The sequence below is a fragment of the Alnus glutinosa genome, chromosome 8 (genome assembly GCF_958979055.1).
Source record: "Alnus glutinosa chromosome 8, dhAlnGlut1.1, whole genome shotgun sequence".
NCBI classification, from domain to species: Eukaryota; Viridiplantae; Streptophyta; class Magnoliopsida; order Fagales; family Betulaceae; genus Alnus; species Alnus glutinosa.
The window spans coordinates 15,930,841-15,948,742 of record NC_084893.1 but is presented as its reverse complement, the minus strand read 5'-3'; the positions used below and the strand labels follow the sequence as shown (position 1 = coordinate 15,948,742).

General features: G+C 40.7%; 1 protein-coding gene across 2 annotated transcripts in view; it reads right to left on the bottom strand.

Annotated features, from left to right (window-relative positions):
- The window catches only part of LOC133875709 (UDP-glycosyltransferase TURAN), a 51,447-nt gene that overhangs the window by 1,069 nt on the left and 32,476 nt on the right, over positions 1 to 17,902 (bottom strand). The window contains exons 6-15 of one of the 2 annotated variants that reach the window (XM_062313917.1): positions 12,308 to 12,456; positions 12,124 to 12,213; positions 11,950 to 12,016; positions 11,799 to 11,868; positions 11,599 to 11,713; positions 5,515 to 5,681; positions 5,280 to 5,390; positions 5,136 to 5,197; positions 4,953 to 5,005; positions 4,782 to 4,857 (exon numbers count right to left, since the gene is read on the bottom strand). In XM_062313917.1, coding sequence (XP_062169901.1) covers positions 4,782 to 4,857; positions 4,953 to 5,005; positions 5,136 to 5,197; positions 5,280 to 5,390; positions 5,515 to 5,681; positions 11,599 to 11,713; positions 11,799 to 11,868; positions 11,950 to 12,016; positions 12,124 to 12,213; positions 12,308 to 12,456 — 960 coding nt within the window. The remainder of the gene's footprint in view (positions 1 to 4,781; positions 4,858 to 4,952; positions 5,006 to 5,135; positions 5,198 to 5,279; positions 5,391 to 5,514; positions 5,682 to 11,598; positions 11,714 to 11,798; positions 11,869 to 11,949; positions 12,017 to 12,123; positions 12,214 to 12,307; positions 12,457 to 17,902) is intronic. The other variant, XM_062313916.1, reaches the window with a different exon arrangement.

Below are 17,902 nucleotides of genomic sequence, written 5' to 3'. Positions count from 1 at the left end.
TATTGTCATAAACTAGAGTGCATTGTATGAAGGATCCAAGGATTCCAAGGTAACTCCAATTGGTAAGAACCTACCAGATTAATTTAAAGATCGCCAATTGGGATTTCATAATATTTGGGCAGGCAAAAAAAAAATTAATATTTATCAGTTTGGAATCTTAAATATGGGACAAAAACTAATATTTATCAGTTTCGCAACTTAAATGTTCATAGGAGAGGCTGAAAACCAATTGGGAGTTCACAATTAGATAGACTAAGTTCAGGCTGAAAGCACAAAAACTAATATTTATAATTTTGGCAACTTAAATGTTGGAAAAAAGAACAAGAACTAATTCTCGGTTGTGACCCAGATAACTAGCAAGCACATGTTCTGAAAAACTGACCTCATCATATGTGGACTGCCAAACCTAGTTTTTTCAGATTATGATCCATGTGCAGGTGGGTTTAATTGCACTCTTCCCCCCCGTACTTCAGAAATATTGACCAATTGACACCTCCATCAGTGAGCTATTCTTAGAATAATAAAAAAACTAGGTGACGTGAAACTCATGTGACCAAACCATGCCATTTGGTACCAAATACGCCATAAAACAGAAAACTGAAACAGAAAAATGAAACACATGATTGATAAGTTTCTCTATTCCTTAGTTTTCTCAACAACCAGAATGAAAAGGAATGTACTCCTCTGACTTTATTTATTTGTCTCATCTGTTCTCTTCTCTTCCTTCATTATATAAGAAATTAACAAAGAGACCTAATTTCTTTTCCTGTATTTGGCTTCCAATGTGTGCTTCTTTCCCTACACTTTCTCAGCAATTCTTCAAAGGAAGATTAACTTTTCCTTATGGTTATCATACATTCATTTCCTCTGCTACATTTCATATAAACATAGAAATGTTTAAACTATCTATTTCTCAAATTTTCCTTTCTTGTCCTAGGTCCAATGTAGGCCAGATTTCCCACAGCTACATGGAGAAGTTTGAGCGGAGGAAGAATGCTCTAGGAGGGGTACTTGCAATTCAGCAAGTACCAAGAGTTTGCTCGACCTTTGCTCGAGGATCGCTCGAGTAAAGCTGCTACTGTAGAAAACCTGAGAGTTCACTCAAGTCACGCCCGATGGTCGCTCAAGCGGAATGCTGAGATACCGCAGGAGGAAAAAGATCGAGAGTTCGCTTGATGATTCGCTCGAGCGGATATGCGATGATAGGTCTGATCGACCTTCACTCAAACTAGTTTGCGATCTTTTTAATGAAGGTTATTTTCATAGTTTTATTTTCAGGGTTGTATCCCTAACTTTTATTTAAGTACCATAAGGCTGATTTTGGCTAACCAGTTGTCTCTTATTATCAATTTAAATAATAAAGATCACTCTAGGGAGATTTTTCTTCAGTTTTTCTATAATTCTTAAGAGTTTTCTAGGATCTTTTTTCTAAGTAATAGGAGTTTTGATAAAAACGAGAGGGCGCACCCCAAGCACACAGAAACTATACAAGCGAGACTCCTAATCCAAATAAAAAAAGAAAAAGAAAAAAAAAAAAAAGAAAGATTAAGAAAATCACAATATCTAGAAATATGAAGACAATTATGACTCCAAAGGTGGAAGTGCCAACTGAGGCAGGGTTAAGGGGAGGGTTTTCTTTGGTTCTTTATGAAGCCTAGGTTGCTTTCCTGGAATGTGGGAGGGTCGAATGAGGAGGATGAGCACCTTAGGTTTAGAAATATGCTCAAAGGTCACAGGTCCCATAGCCTTGAGAAAGTGGAGTGTGTTTGGGGGGGGTGGGGGGATCAATTTACTGGGGATTTTGCTGGTGTTTATGGTCCTAACTATGACTGTGATATAAGGTTCTTATGCGATGAATTGGCTAGGCTACATGGTTGGTATAACTTGCCATGGTGCATTATAGGAGATTTCAACGTCACTCCGTTTTCCTAGTAAAGATCAAGTGATGCCCATTTTTGTTCAACTATGGAGGAGTTCTCAAACTTCATTTTTTATCAGGGTCTTATGGACCTTCCTCTTGTAGGCATAGCTTTTATGTGCTAGAACAACCAGGATCCCCCCCACCCCTAGTCCAGAATAGACAGATTTCTAGTCTCTTCTAATTGAGAAGCCCAGTTTCCTGGAGTGTCTTAGAAGAGGTAGCAAAGGCTGTGCTCAAATCATTTCCCTATTCTTCTTGATTGCAGAGACTTCCACAGAGTTAAAGGTATTTTAAGCCCGAAAATATGTGTTTGAAAGCAAAGGGTTTTCTGGATAAGGTGAAACAATGGTGGACATCCTATCACTTTCAGGATTCTCCAAGTTTCATTTTGGCTAGTATACTAAAGGCTTTGAAAGCAGATTTAAAAGCTTGGAATGAGGAGGTATTTGGCAATATAGAGAGACAAATGAATTGTAAGATCTCGATCTTTTGGGAGAAGAGAGAACTTTATGTGATGAGAATTTAAGAAAGAATTAAGTTATCAGCGATTTATAGAAGGGTTGTGAGTTGTGTTTGAAAATTCTACTTCCCACCACACCATGCTACATCCATTGCTATCAGAACCCAGCTACTTCCCTACTATGGCACGTAGAGGAGCACATAGAAGAAGGCATGCGACCATTGGCGATGTGCATGAACGCAATACAAAAGCGCATGAGTAACTAGAGGCACAATTGCAGCGTATGGAGGAGCAATCTGAGCAGTTTCGCAACAGATTTGATTTACTAGTTAATCAATTTGCCGCTTTGGTCACTGCTAACGGGCGTCACCATCAACCAAATCCGTGTTTGGCAGAGGAAGATTACCAATATAGTGTCAAAGGAGAGCCCATCAATCCATTTGTGGGGCGTGGAGCAAGGAGGGAGGTCCCTAATGATAGGTAAGTTCCTTTGGTGGCAACCAAATTTATGGAGAGAGCCGCTGCTTGGTGGCAACATGTGAAGCAAAGTAAACTCTGTCAAGGGAAGTCAAAGATCAACAGTTGGGAGAAATTGTTGAAGCACATGAGAACGGCGTTCTTGCCCCATAATTATGTGTAGATGATATACCAGCAACTTCAAAATCTCAGGCAAGGAACACGTTATGTGGATGAGTACACCACAAAGTTCTATAGATTGGTGGCACGAGTTGATGTTGCAGAATCTGGTGATCAGTTAGTGTCAAGGTATATTGGAGGTATGAGGCAACAATTTCAAGATTCTTTAAATTTCTTTGATCATGTTAATGTATCTGAAGTCCATTAGAAAGCCCTACATTTTGAGAAAACTTTGCCTAGGAGACCATTGGATGTAGTAGGAGAAAATAATGGGGATAGTAGTTGCACAATCCCACACCCCTTAATCGCAATGATATTCCACCACCTGCACAAAATAGAGGGCAAGCGAATGCGCAACCTAATTGGGAGGGTTTGACTAGTGCCCCACCACGTTGTTTGAAATGTGGTAAGTCTGAACATATGATAACTAATTGTAGGAAAGGTGACTGCTACTGTAAGGGATTGTTCATTGAATATGAGGAATCTGTTGATGATGCATTGGTTGATGTTGACCGAGGGCTTACTTATGATGCTGAAAAGGAGTGTGAGGAGGAGCTTGTACAAGGAGATGAGGGTCCTTCGTTGGTCGTTAGGAGCGCATGTAAAATTACACCCCGTAAGTCTGAAGGGGATGACTAGGGACGCAATAAAATATTTCAATCTACTTGTACCATTGGGGGTAAATTGTGCAAACTTGTGACTGATTTGGAGAGTTGTGAGAATGTAGTTTTTAAGGTGGATGTGCAGAAAGTGGGGTTGGAGACAGAAGCATCCTAGTCTCTATAGATGGCATGGCTCAAGCAAGAAGACAAGGTAACTGTCTCTAAAGGGTGCTTAGTGTCCTTTTCTATTGGGATGGATGATTGCCATCTTTCATTGGGTAGGTGGTGGCAGCATGATAGGGCAGCTATCCATGATGAGAAGAACAACACCATAGTTTTATCTTCGATAAGGTGAAAACTGTACTCCAACCGAGCAAGGAGGCTGAGCCCAAACCCTCTAAGGGGGAGGCAAAAATCTCTTAGCAAGGAAAGACTTTTTGGATGAGATGCTGGCTTATGGGGTGGTGTTTCTATTTATAGGTAAGGAGAGTAGTAAGGGTGGAGTAGTACAGGGGCCTGTGAGATGTTTTTTGATGTGTTTCCTGAGGATGTACCCGATGGGTAACCACCTTTGAGGGACATACGACATCAGATTAATTAATCACCACTCTGTTAATTAAATGGATCCATTACATTTTAAAAAGCAAACAAAGGCATAGAATTGTTGTCAAGAATGGGAGCATCAAGAAAATAGCTGGGCCATAGAATGTATTAATTTTGAAATGCAGCTGTTTTGAAACATCAGAATTATTATTGTTAGCTGCCATTCCTATTAATCGCCTCAGTTAAGGTGAAGCTTTTGAAAACAAAATCATGTAAAAAAACTATGCCCCATCATATTGTAAACATTGGTGTGAAGTGACACAAACTGCTTATGCCAGCTAAATGGTCACTTTAAATGTTATGACATTGTTTACAAGAAAATTGTCCAGCATTTGTTCTCTCTGAAAAATGACACTACAACTGTAGTATATTCATATATAGACATTCACATATTTTTCATATAGCATGCGATATGTTTAAATATTTCCAACGATCTCTATGCTGTAGGTTTACAAGACGCGCACACACGCACTATGTATGAGGTGTTATACCAGAAGAGATTGTTCATTATCTGACAATTAATGACCGTACATGACCTTAGTCAAGTAATTAAACTTACCAAGAGTTCATCAGCTAGCTCTGAAGATGATGAAAAGAGTAAGCCATTTTTCTCAACTTTTACAAGTTCTTCAATGCTTCAAAAAATGTCAAATCATCATTAAAACAACATACAATGTAAGTCAAGTACACATAAAGGCGTTGTACTAAAGAAGCCATAATTAATACTTACCAAGAGTAGGAAACAGCACAAACAGGCAGTCCGCAACCAAACATATCCACAACCTGATACAACATTGTTAACTTGGTTTTAGTTACAATACTATTCCTTAAGCATGCTTATGTTCCTAAACATTTATTCTACATGTCCACTATCTAGCTTTACGTTTTAACAGGAACTTTGATGATGAATTACCTTCATTGGAAGGTCTAACCCTGATGAGGAAGTGTGCAGACAAACGCCCAGGTCTGCCGATCCTACCAATGTAGCAAATATGTTGACATTAAATAGCGTACTGGAAAAAAGAAGAGAAGAAGAAATCAAGAATAAAGAACCCACCAAGAAGCAATGGGTAATCCTCAGCTGACAGCCACATAGTACGAAATGCCACACGTTTGAGGTTTAACCTCCTTATTTTCTCTTCATATTTTTCCCTTTCAGGCCCTTTACCTTGTTGAAGAGAAATAGATTCTAAGTCAAAATATGTCTGCATCAAAGCTGACGCTACACTTCTATAGTTGTGTCAGTGTGTGAACAATTGTGTGTATATATGTACACATATATCCAACATTACCTGTAATGATGAACAACAACCTAGGGTACAAGTATTGTTTTCCCTCAGAGATTTCCTTCCAGATAACCTCTTCATTGGTTGAATCATCTTCATTTAATATTGCAGCAACACGCCTGTCATACATTAGTGCTGCTTCTAAGAGAAGGCCAAAATTCTCATCTGGGGTCCTGAAAGAAAGGTATCATTCTTTAAAACAATTTACCAGCTCAGCTAATCAGGAAACAAAAAGAAACACACACAAAAAACCAAAAATCCGCTTGTCTAAGAATCCAATAAATACTAAGATTTTGTTAATATTGCAGATGTCATTACATCACAAATATTACATAAGAAATGTGGAAAATCAAACTAAGAAGTCATCATATTTACTGAAAAATAAACTTTCAGATGCCAGGTGTTATGCAACACCCATATTTTCGTAGGTAATCAGAAATTTATTGAGAAATTTTTACACACACCCATATGTATAAAACCAAAATCTAAGTGAACTTGTAAGGTAATTTAAGTTTAGTCTACGCCTCAAACATATCAAGAAATCATCTAGTTAATTATAACAATAGCAGATTGTATCCAATCCAAATACTCTGCACTCATTCAATTACTTATCAAAAAAAAAAAAAAAAAATACTCTGCACTCATTCAAACTGACACAGTTGATCCATTAGCATTTCATTATCATCTAAAGCATTCTATTACCACAATCAACGTGTGAAGGCTACAAAGGGCAAGACTTCTTCGAATAAGAGCAATGAAAATAGCATTAAGACTTTTTTCAAACTTGCCTCTAACGTGAAACTCATGGAAGACATTCATTATATCTACTTTAAGAACATCCCAACAAGCTTGAAAGAACGCCATAGTGAAACCATTAGGGTCTGTGGCCTTCTCACTGCTCATAGCTTTCACCACCTCAAAGACCTCTTCCTCCTCAAACGCTCTCTCCAACCAAATGGCCTCTACCTCATCCTTGGAATCAAAAGAGAGGTCATCCAATTTCGGCCGCCAACTGAACTGTTGGGTAAACAGAATATTATAGAATTGCACTATATATTCTCTGATCTTGGAATGATTGGACGACACTGTACCATTAATCAATAGAGATTCAATGAGGTTATTTCTCCTATTTGAATTGGGTACTCGATAAAAGAATTTTGTGCATTTTTTTACCCTCTCTTAACCACAACGCTATCGATTTCTACCTCCAACTCACCTCCTTCAAAAGAGTAACCCTCTCCAAATCACTAACCACTTTTTCCTTCCTAAACTTCTCAACACAAAAAGCTCTCTCTTCTTCCAAACCATCAAGAACCTGCAATTCTTCCAAAAGAAGCTTTTTATGTCTCTCAACATTGTCAAACACTTCCTCATTTTAAACTCTTAAATCAGCTTTCAAAGCCTTAAGTTTATGAGCCAAAACAAAACTTGGTGAAGACACGCATTGTTTCACCTTATCCACAAAAATCTCAGATTTGAGCCACATATTCTCGAATTTAAAGTACCTTCTACCTGCATGAAAGCCTTTGCAATCCAGAACAATAGGCTAGCCGAGTCGCTCCTGTGTAGTTTCTTGTGGGTTTTCTTAGATTTCATGTGGGTTTTGGATGTTGTGGGTATGTAGTTTCTTGTGGGTTTTCTTATGGGCTAGCTGAGTTGCTCCTGTGTATACTTCCTGTGTACTTAGGGGCGCCTTACGCTTTTTCAATAAAATTTTCTTACTTATCTAAAAAAGCAATAGGGAAATGGTCAGAACAAATTCTTGGTAGCCTCTTCTCAATCAATTCAGGAAACTGAGCTTCTCAATAAGGAGAGAAAAGAAATCTATCAATTTTAGACCAGAAGGGGGATCCTGATTGTTTGAACACGTAAAACAACCGCATTCAAGAGGGATATCCATGAGACCCTACTCAAAAATGAAATCTAAGAACTCCACCGTAGCTGGACAAAAATGAGCTTCACCTGACCTCTTACTAGGAAAATGAGTGACATTGAAATCTCCTCCAATGCACCATGGCAAGTCCACCAACAAAGCAAACCAACCAATTCATCTTATAAATAACTTCTATCACAACTGGAATTAGGGCCATAGACACCTGCGAATCCACAGAATTGGCAAGATCACAAGGTGGGTTGGGAAGATTAGAAAAATTGACCATTTTAAGGTCATTTGAGGGTCTGGAACTTTGCTCATTTGGTGGCTCTACTTGAAAATCCACAGAATTCTCTGTAGGCTGTTCAGGCGCACATCTTACTGTTAAATCACCACTTGCCACAAAAACTTAAGCTGATAAGAAAAAGTAAATTTAATCACTTAATCAATACTTTAACACTCTCCCTTGTAAACCATATCACTGCTGCCACCTCAGCATCCGCAGAATCTCGTCCAAGTTCAAGTGAAGACTCCTCTCTAGTGTAGACTCCTAACTAATAGATAGGATTATGTATATTTAAAATAGAGAGTTTGAATTCTGTTCAAACTCTAGATAAGCTAGATAAGGTTTATGTTTGTAATTCAAACATTAGATAGGTTTACTTAACTGATCAAAAGATCATGTAACTATTTTCTCTATATATACGTTACTACACATCAATACAAATCATTGAAGTTCAAATTCTATTATGGTATCAAAGCCACAAGCCCTTGGACAATGTTGGGCCTTCCCTCCCGATGTTGAACACGTGTTTGGCCAAAAAGATGCCACACGTGAGGGGGCGTGTTAAGAGTCTCACATTGCCAAGATATGCCTGGGTTGTGGGCTTTATAAGCCTTGAGCAAACTTCTTCCCTTGAGGTGCCTTTTGGGAAGAGTAAGGCTCAAGTGACTTTCCTCTAGCTAGGGTTAGAGGTGAAGCCTAGTATTTTTATCATGTATTCTTGAGACCATGTTGTTTGTTCTTCATAGATGAATGATTAAATTGTGGGATTGATTTTTTATTTGAGAGTAATTTAATGGGACAAGTTTATTTTGATTCCTTATAATTTTTGTTTATATCAAATGCTTACTTTGTTTGATTTGTTATGATTCGAAAATATATTGAATGCTTAATTTATTGTTTCATGTTTTTGAAATCAAATACTCAATTAACCCATGTTTAATCTATTTTATATTTTTTTATGTCTCATGAATATATAATAAAATACTAGGTGGATCCTTGAAACCCTAGTCTTTTCTAATATCATCTTCAAAATCAAATTTATTTATTTTAGTTTTATAGTTTACTTTTTAATTTAAATTATATTCCTCTGCTCCACTTTCAAGTAGAAACCAAAAGCAAAATTCCTATTTATTTTATTTATTTTTCTTTTCTGCAAAATAGTAAAAATTATTATCTCGTGTCTAATCATTCCTTGTGGATCAACCTCGGACTTACAGTGATTTATTACTTGCGAAAACCTACACTTAGGTTTGCACCCTTTGTGGTCCAACAAGTTTTTGGCGCCGTTGCAGGGGATCAAACCCGGGTCACCCGCGTGACAGGCGCCAAAAACTTGTTGGACCACAAAGGGTGCAAACCCAAGTGTAGGTTTTCGCAAGTAATAAATCACGGTAAGTCCGAGATCGATCCACAAGGAATGATTAGACAAGAGAGAATAATTTTTACTTTGGGTTTGTTTCTTCTACTGTTGACAATTCATTATTTGTGTTTCATGAGGGAAGTGTACACCTTTACTTCTTAATATATGTGGATGATATCCTGTTCACTGGAACATCTTCCTCCCATATTGCCTCTGTTATTACTAAGCTTCAGCAGGTTTTTAAACTCAAGGATTTCGGCAACTTAGGTTTCTTCTTAGGCATCCAAGGTGTTCGGTCTTCTCAAGGTTTACATTTGAGGCAAGCTAAATACATCTCCGACTTGCTGTCCAGGTCTAAAATGTTGGGTGCTAAGCCTTTTTCTTCCCCTTGCCTTGCTGGTTCCAAGATGTCCAATGCAGATGGTGATCCCTTATCTCCAACTGACACTACTCTCTATCGCCAAACAGTGGGTGCCTTGCAATATTGTACCTTAACACATCCGGATATTGCTTTTTCTGTAAATCAGTTATGCCAACACATGCATATTCCGTCTACCCTTCATTGGACAGCAGCTAAAAGAGTCATTCGCTATCTTAAAGGGACTATTGATCACGGCTTATGGTACACCAAAGGTCCCTTGATTCTTCAAGCCTTTTGTGACTCTGACTGGGCAGGTAATCCGGATGATCGTCGTTCTACGACTGGTATTGGTATTGTTTTGGGCTCCTCTCTAATCTCTTGGACTGCCAAGAAACAAACAGTGGTTGCACGATCAAGCACAGAAGCTGAATATCGTGCTATGGCCCTTGCCACTACCGATCTATTTTGGTTGCGTATGCTCTTTAAGGATCTTGGTAGTCCTTTGTTTTCAACTCCTCGTCTATGGTGTGATAATATTGGGGCTCTTGCTCTTGCTTCTAATCATGTTTATCATGCTAAGACTAAGCATATTGAAGTCGACTACCATTTCATTTGTGAAAAAGTGCTCAATGGTGATATATCCATCAAGTATATTAGCACTCATGATCAGCTTGCCGACATCTTCACTAAAGGTCTCAGTTCTGTTCGATTTTCTTTCCTATGTGACAAGTTTATGGTTTGTTCCGTCCCCATTAGCTTGAGGGGGGCTGTAAACCATCACTACTGCCACCTCAGCATCCGCAGAATCTTGTCCAAGTTCAAGTGAAGACTCCTCTCTAGTGTAGACTCCAAACTAATAGATAGGATTAATATTTAAAATAGAGAGTTTGAATGCTGTTCAAACTCTAGATAAGCTAGATAAGGTTTATGTTTGTAATTCAAACATTAGATAGGTTTACTTAACTGATCAAAAGATCATGTAACTATTTTCTCTATATATATGTTACTACACATCAATACAAATCATTGAAGTTCAAATTCTATTATCCCTCACATGTGAGCTCAAACTCCCATTTTAATAGGTGAGGCCCAACACGTAAAATATTTAATTGGAATAGAAGATAAATGACGAATTCAAGGTTCGAACTCATGTCATGTTTGTTGCATTCAGTGCAACCGGAAATCAGTCAGGGATACTTGTTTCTTCGTACGGCAAAAGAGGTTTGGGATGCAGCTGCTCAGACATATTCCAAAGTGGTGAATGCTGCTTTGAAATATGACTTGAAGCGACGGATCCATGGACTAACCCAAGGTAACAGGTCTTCTCCCGTCGTCCCAGTTTGTGGGTGAGAAGATGTTGGGCGTTGGTGCCCCGTCGAGGCTTATGGTCTCTCTAGTGTTTGGGTGCCCTCCTCTGTTGTCGTGTTCCTCAGAGGTGGGTGAATTTTCAAGGGGAGGTGATTTTGAAGGGGTTGGTGATTTCTGTTTTCAAATACTAGGGGTCTCCCACAAGGGAAATGCGAAGGGCTTTTGGGACTTAATGTCTAAAATTGATGAAGAGCATCTTCAAGAGTTTTCAATCTCCACTCCTAAATGTAACGGGAGAAGAGAGGTGAAGAACTTGGAGTGCTCGATTAATTATGATGTCAGGGGTTTTGGTTCTAGCCGGTTAAAGGCAAGAGAGCCCTTGCTGTTATGTATTGTTCTCTGGGTTTTGTGGGCTGATTCCTGTTAGGGTGCTTAGCTTTCCTCCTGTTTTTGGGTTTTGCGAGTTCTATTTTCGTTCTTTCTTGTTTCTTTTTCTGTGTTGCTGTCCTTTTTGTATACTTCCCCTGTATGTTTAGGTGCACCTTTATACTTTTTATAATATTTCTCTGCTTATCAAAAAAAAAAAAAAATAGTTATTAAAAAAAAAAAAAAAAGAGAGGATACTTGGAAAATGAAGCAAATAAAGGGTAACATCTTCTGCAGAAGGAAGAGAAATTTCAATGAACAGAAAAGATAATAATCAAAACACCATATGCAATGCATTAATGTCAAATAATCCATAGCAGCTAATGAAGGGCATGCAGCTGAAGAAGCACTAATTCTATTAATAAATAAATAACATAACATAATAATGGGACATGCCAAACCAAATTCAAAGATTATGGCAATAAATATTCAGAAATCATAAGATCAATAGATTCATCAAAGGAAGAAGAGATCACCAGCTCGTACTGCTTACAACAAGTGCTGGCCTGTTTGGCTTCAAGAAAATGTCAGTGCCAACCTGGGTAGTAAACAGGGTCTCGTTTAGGGCATGGTTCCCTATTCCTAAACTTCCTGCAAGAAGTGTGTAACTTGACCAAACAGGTTGTTTCAACTAAACCTCAATTAAATGCAGAAAAAAAAAATAGTCAAAACTTACGCGTACCATTGTGGACATAATCCCGTACTCCAAGAGGTTCGCAGAGATTTTTATCTATTCTACAAAATAACTACAGTGATCCCCATGTTAGACATAATTCTTCAATAAAAACATGCTTGGTAAGAACTTGACAAAGAAATATTTGCTTCACCTTATGCTTTTCCTCAAGCGAAGCAGGACGAAAAAACTCAGGAGGCTGATCATACAACACAGTAGCTCTATCAATTTGACCAGAATAAGATATGAAATTCTCATTAAGTAAAATTTTTATAATGGAAAAAACAAAGAAAAATGAAACTGCGAACTTTTGAGCCAAGCCTCTTACTGAATCCCCCAATTTTGAGCCAGTTCATGTTGCATTGCCTTTGTCACACATAGGGAACCATCTGCCATCTTCCCATAACGTTTCTCAAACCTAAACATGTGTCCAGGAAAAAAAATATATATATTGTACTACTAAAAAAGGACACCATAAACAAATTGAAACTCAGAAACAAATCAATTGTTACCAACGATATACAGAGACAAAACAACTACTTCTCCCAAGGGACAAGCCAAGCAGTGTATATCCAAAATTATGCCAATCAATCACAAATGCAGAATGCCTCAGCGAGCTTGCCCATTTTACAACCACTAAGGTTGGAACAGAAGGAGGATTCTACAAAGAAAGAGAGCATTCAAGCTCAAATGATTAGCATACCAAAACAGAAATGAAAAATCAAGAATCCTGGATACACACAAAAATATCGAAAGCATACAAAATTTCAAAGAAGTGGCTAAAAATGAATGAAAAATTGAAGACAAGAGGCTCTCAATAAATTAAATGATGACCAGTAACAAAGGAGCCAAAGTGTGATTATCCCAATTTATCCATCTTCATGACATACAATAACGAGATTGATCCAGATACTCCATGATTAAAGCAATTACACATTGTGCCAATATGTTCTACCAAATATTTCAGTAACATTTTTTTTTATGAATCATAATTTATTAGAAGAAGAAGCAAAGCTCTCGTACACGCAAAGTATACAAGAGAAGCAATGACCCTATTAGAGTCGAAAATCTAAAAAGTTAACAAAATCTACAAGATTAGAGAAAAAAAAAATTAGGAACATAAGTTACAGCCCAAGCTAAAAGAGATCTAAAAAATGAGGATTTTGATTGTAACACATTAGACTCGCGATCCTAAAAAAGGCGCCGATTTCTCTCTCCAAATGCTCCAGATTAGTAAAGTAGAGATAACTTTCCAGATGACCTCTTTGAAATGTCCCTAGGCTTGAGTCTTCCTAAAGTGAAACAGCTTTAGGATATGGCTAGGTATAACCCACGAGACTCCAAATAAGATGATAACCAAGTGCCATATCTCGCTAGTAAGGGACTTCAGACCTATCAACCTGTTGGGGAGTATCTATAAGATTTTGGCTAAGGTCCTTGCTATTAGAATGAAACAGGTGTTGGATTCCCTCAATTCAAATAATGAGAATGCTTTTAGATGGAGGAGACAAACTCTAGACTCAGCTATTATAGCTAACACGTGTCTAGACATCATATCGAAATCTAGAATTCATGGTGTGTTGTGCAAGTTGGACTTCGAAAAAGCCTATGAGCATGTCAAATGGGACTTCCTCTCCTATCTTCTAGGGTGTCTTCGCTTTGGTTCAAAAAGGAGGAAATGGATATCCTCCTGTATGTTACGCACTTATGTTAGGCACAAAAAAACCCTAGCAAACTCTGATGCTAACCACAGTGGCGGCTGAGAAAAAGATGGAAGGAGAGGAAAAAAGGCTGTGCTTGAGGAGCACGGTTTTTTGGTAGGAAAGTCCTAAGAATAAGGGGTTGTGTTTCCCCAGTTGTAGCCTATGAATAAGGAATTTACTTTCCAATTAGTAGCTGATTTATAGGAAGCAAATTAAGTGAATTATACTTTCCCAAAATTATGGAAATCAAGCAATTACTGCTGTATTTGTAATTCACCCTATTTATATGGGGATTCGAATGAATAAAGGCATGCAGAAAAATTATCAAAACAACTCTCGTAGTTGAAGGAGGCAGAGGTACCTCGAATACCTCATATCCCTTGTTACGCCCATCATAGGTAAGCCTAGGAGACTAGATCCTGCGGCCTTTCTCATAACCAAACCAGTCACTCGGTCTCAAACCCGGGTCCTTAACAGCTTGGTATCAAAGCCAGGCTTCAGCATGGTGGAGCAACGGATCGAGAACTTGGAGAAGAAGGTGGGAACGATGGAAGAGCGACTCATGAAGCAGATGGGGGAGATGCTGGCCATCATTGTCAATCAGCTCCAAAAAAATCAAAGGGAGGAGGCTAACAAATCCGCTAGTTCATCCGGCGTATGCTCAAGCAAGACAATCAGCCGAACAGATTCAGGCGGCTCCTTTCCGAAGGTGGCCAAGCTGAATTTCCCCAAATACGAGGGCACCGAAGACCCGACCAGTTGGGTGTGTAGAGTGGAGCAATTCTTCGAATTCCAGAATACTGCGAAAGAGGACAAAGTGATGCTGGCAGCTTACCACCTGGAGGGCGAGGCCCAATTGTGGTACCAACTCTTTAAAGAAACGGAGGAAGGGGCATCATGGGAACAATTGAAGGAGGGTCTTCATATCAGGTATGGCCCAACGCAGTTTGATGATTTTTTTGGGGACCTAACGACGTTGCGGCAAACTGGGACAGTGCGAGAATACCAGGGTCAGTACAAACGATTGCTGAGCAGGGCGGGTCAACTCTCAGTAGCACAGCAGGTTGGCGGGTTCATCAGCGGTCTCAAGGAGAGCATTAGGCCAGAGGTCCAAGCATCCTGACCCGCGACGCTCACCTCAGCAGTAGGGCTCGCCCGCTTGTATGAGGCGCGGCTACTGTCCCAACGGAGGAGTCCCAGTTCTTTTGAGCCTCGGAGGACCACTGGCCCGCCGAACGTGCCCCCATTACCCTCCACAAATCTGGTGCGAAGCCGAGCCCCGGTGGTTCGAAGGTTAAACCCATCGGAATTAAAGGATCGAAGGGATAGGGGCCTTTGCTTCAACTGCGACAATAAGTTCTCGCCCGGGCATAGGTGCAAAAAGCTCTTCTTAATTGAGAGGGTTTATGAAGAGGAAGCTGGGCATTCCAGTCCGGCTGGAGAAGGTGAAGTGGAAGAAGAGGAGGAGTTCGAGATTCCCGAGATTTCCCTTCACGCCATCTACGGGGTGCCAACCCCGCAAACAATGCGAATTTCGGGAACCATCCAGCGGGTACGGGTGATTTTGTTGGCTGATTCGGGGAGCACGCACAATTTTCTCAACACTCAATTGGCAGAAAGGTTGGGATTGGTACCGGACCGAAACGTGGCATTTGAAGTGGTGGTTGCTAACGGAGAAAGGCTTTCCAGCAGAGGCAAATGCTCGGCGATCCCTGTTCTGATAGAAGGTGCCTCATTCATACTAGAATTTTTTCTTATTGACCTCCGAGGGTATGACGCAGTCCTTAGGGCCCAATGGCTCAAGACCCTTGGCCCCATCCTGTGGAATTTTCCATCCCTGCACATGAGCTTCACATGGCAGGGGCGGAAGGTGTTGCTGACCGGGATAAATTCCCCTAGTAACCGATTGATAGAAGGGCAGAAAATGCAAAGGGAGCTGCGGCGTGGTTCAGAAGGTATCCTACTCCAACTATTGGCTGTTGAACTGGGAGTAGAACAGCAGTGCCCGATCATAGAGGACCCAGAATTGCAACAGCTCTTGGAGGCATTCCGAGACTTATTTGGAGAACCACAGGGGCTTCCGCTAATGCGCCGTCATGACCATAAACTTCCCTTGATCCAGGGGTCTTCTCCGGTTAATGTGAGACCATATAGGTACCCCCATTATCAAAAGAATGAGATAGAGAAGATTATTGTAGAATTGTTGAACACCGGAGTGATCAGAACAAGCACCAGCCCTTATTCTTCTCCGGTCCTGCTGGTTAAGAAACAAGACGGCTCGTGGCGGTTATGTGTAGATTATCGAGCCCTCAACAAGATTACTATCAAAGACAAGTTCCCGGTTCCCTTGATCGACGAGCTGTTGGATGAACTACAGGGAGTGCAGTATTTTTCTAAGCTTGACCTTCGTTCCGGGTACCACCAAATCCGGATGAGGGAGCAAGATATAGAAAAAACAGCTTTCCGTACACATCACGGGCACTTTGAGTTTCTGGTCATGCCCTTTGGTCTCACGAATGCCCCCTCGACTTTCCAATCTCTGATGAACGACATCTTCGGCAGCCTTTTACGTAAGTTCGTTCTTGTTTTTTTTTATGACATACTCATTTATAGTCAATCTTGGGATGAACACCTGCAGCACCTCAATGAGGTTTTGGAGATCCTGAAGGTTAACCACTTGTATGTTCGGAAGGAGAAGTGCAGCTTCGGGCAACAAAGGGTAAAACATTTGGGCCACATCATTGATAGAAATGGGGTTGCAGTAGACCCAGAAAAAATCCAGGCCATGCTACTATGGCCGAAACCTCATAACCTCAAGGCACTTAGGGGTTTTCTCGGCCTCATCGGCTACTATCGTAAATTTATCCAGCACTACGGCAGTCTTGATAGGCCTTTGACGCAACTCCTAAAAAAGGATGCGTTCGGGTGGAACGAAGAGGCTGAAGAATCCTTCTCGCTACTCAAGGAAGCGATGACCAAAGCTCCGGTATTAGCCCTACCAGATTTCTCCCAGCAGTTCGTAATTGAGTGTGACGCTTCCGGCTTCGGAATTGGGGCCATTTTGATGCAAGGCCGACGTCCCATTGCATACTTCAGCCAAGCCCTCCATGGGCGTAACCTGGTCCTGTCCACTTACGAAAAGGAGATGCTCGCGTTGGTCACCGCAGTCCAAAAATGGCGCCCCTATCTCTTGGGCCACAGGTTTGTAGTGCGAACTGACCACCGTAGCTTGAAGTTCTTGTGGGATCAAACAATAGCCACATAGGCGCAGCAGAGGTGGCTGATCAAACTTATGGGCTACGACTTCGTCATAGAATACAAGAAGGGCCATGACAACAAGGCGGCTGATGCTCTCTCTCGACAGCCAGAAGGGGCTCTTTTGGCCTTATCCTCACCTGTCCCTAGTTGGATCGAACCCATCCAGCAAGAAGTCCGAAACGAACCTGATCTTATAAAATTGTCCGAGAAAATCCAGCAGCAAAACATCAAGGGACCGTGGCAGGTACGGGAAGGACTCATTTACTTCAAAAATCGGATTTATCTCAGGTCCGTATCCCCCATTGCAGCAGCCATCATCGCAGAATTTCACAACTGCACTCACGAGGGGTATCGCAAGGGCCTCCAACGTATCAGGTCAGTTTTTTATTGGTCTCAAATGAAGCAACAACTACGCAATTTCATAAAAAATTGCGATACCTGCCAGCGCCACAAAGCTGCAAATACCAAGCCTGCTGGATTATTGCAGCCCCTGCCCATTCCCGAGCACGTGTGGTCGGACATATCCATGGATTTTATCGATGGGTTGCCCTCTTCCTATGGTAGAACCACCATCTTTGTGGTTGTAGACCGCCTCTCAAAATATGGGCACTTTACACCCCTCAAGCACCCTTACACCGTGGTATAGGTGGCTCAAACCTTCTTTGAGGTAATTTTCAAATTGCATGGAATTCCAGCATCTATTGTTTGCGACAGGGACCCCGTCTTTACTGGAATTTTTTGGCATGAGCTCTTCCGCCTCCATGGGACCAAGTTCAACTTCAGCTCCGCCTATCATCCTCAAACAGACGGTCAAACGGAGGTAGTTAACCACACCATTGAGATGTACTTGCGGTGTTTTACCAGCTCCTCACCCAAACAATGGGCTAAGTGGCTACCTTGGGTGGAATATTGTTACAACACGGGGTATCATTCGGCTACCAAGCGGACTCCATTCCAGATTGTGTACGGGCGGCCTCCACCCCCTCGGTTGCCTTACGTTTCGGGAACCACCAAGTCGGCTGCAGTTGAAGATACCTTGAGGGCCAGAGACGAAATTCTGCAAGAAGTGCGGCAGCAATTATTGGATGCCCAAAACCGAATGAAGCAAGTGTATGATAAAGGCCATGTGGAGCAATCATTTTCTGA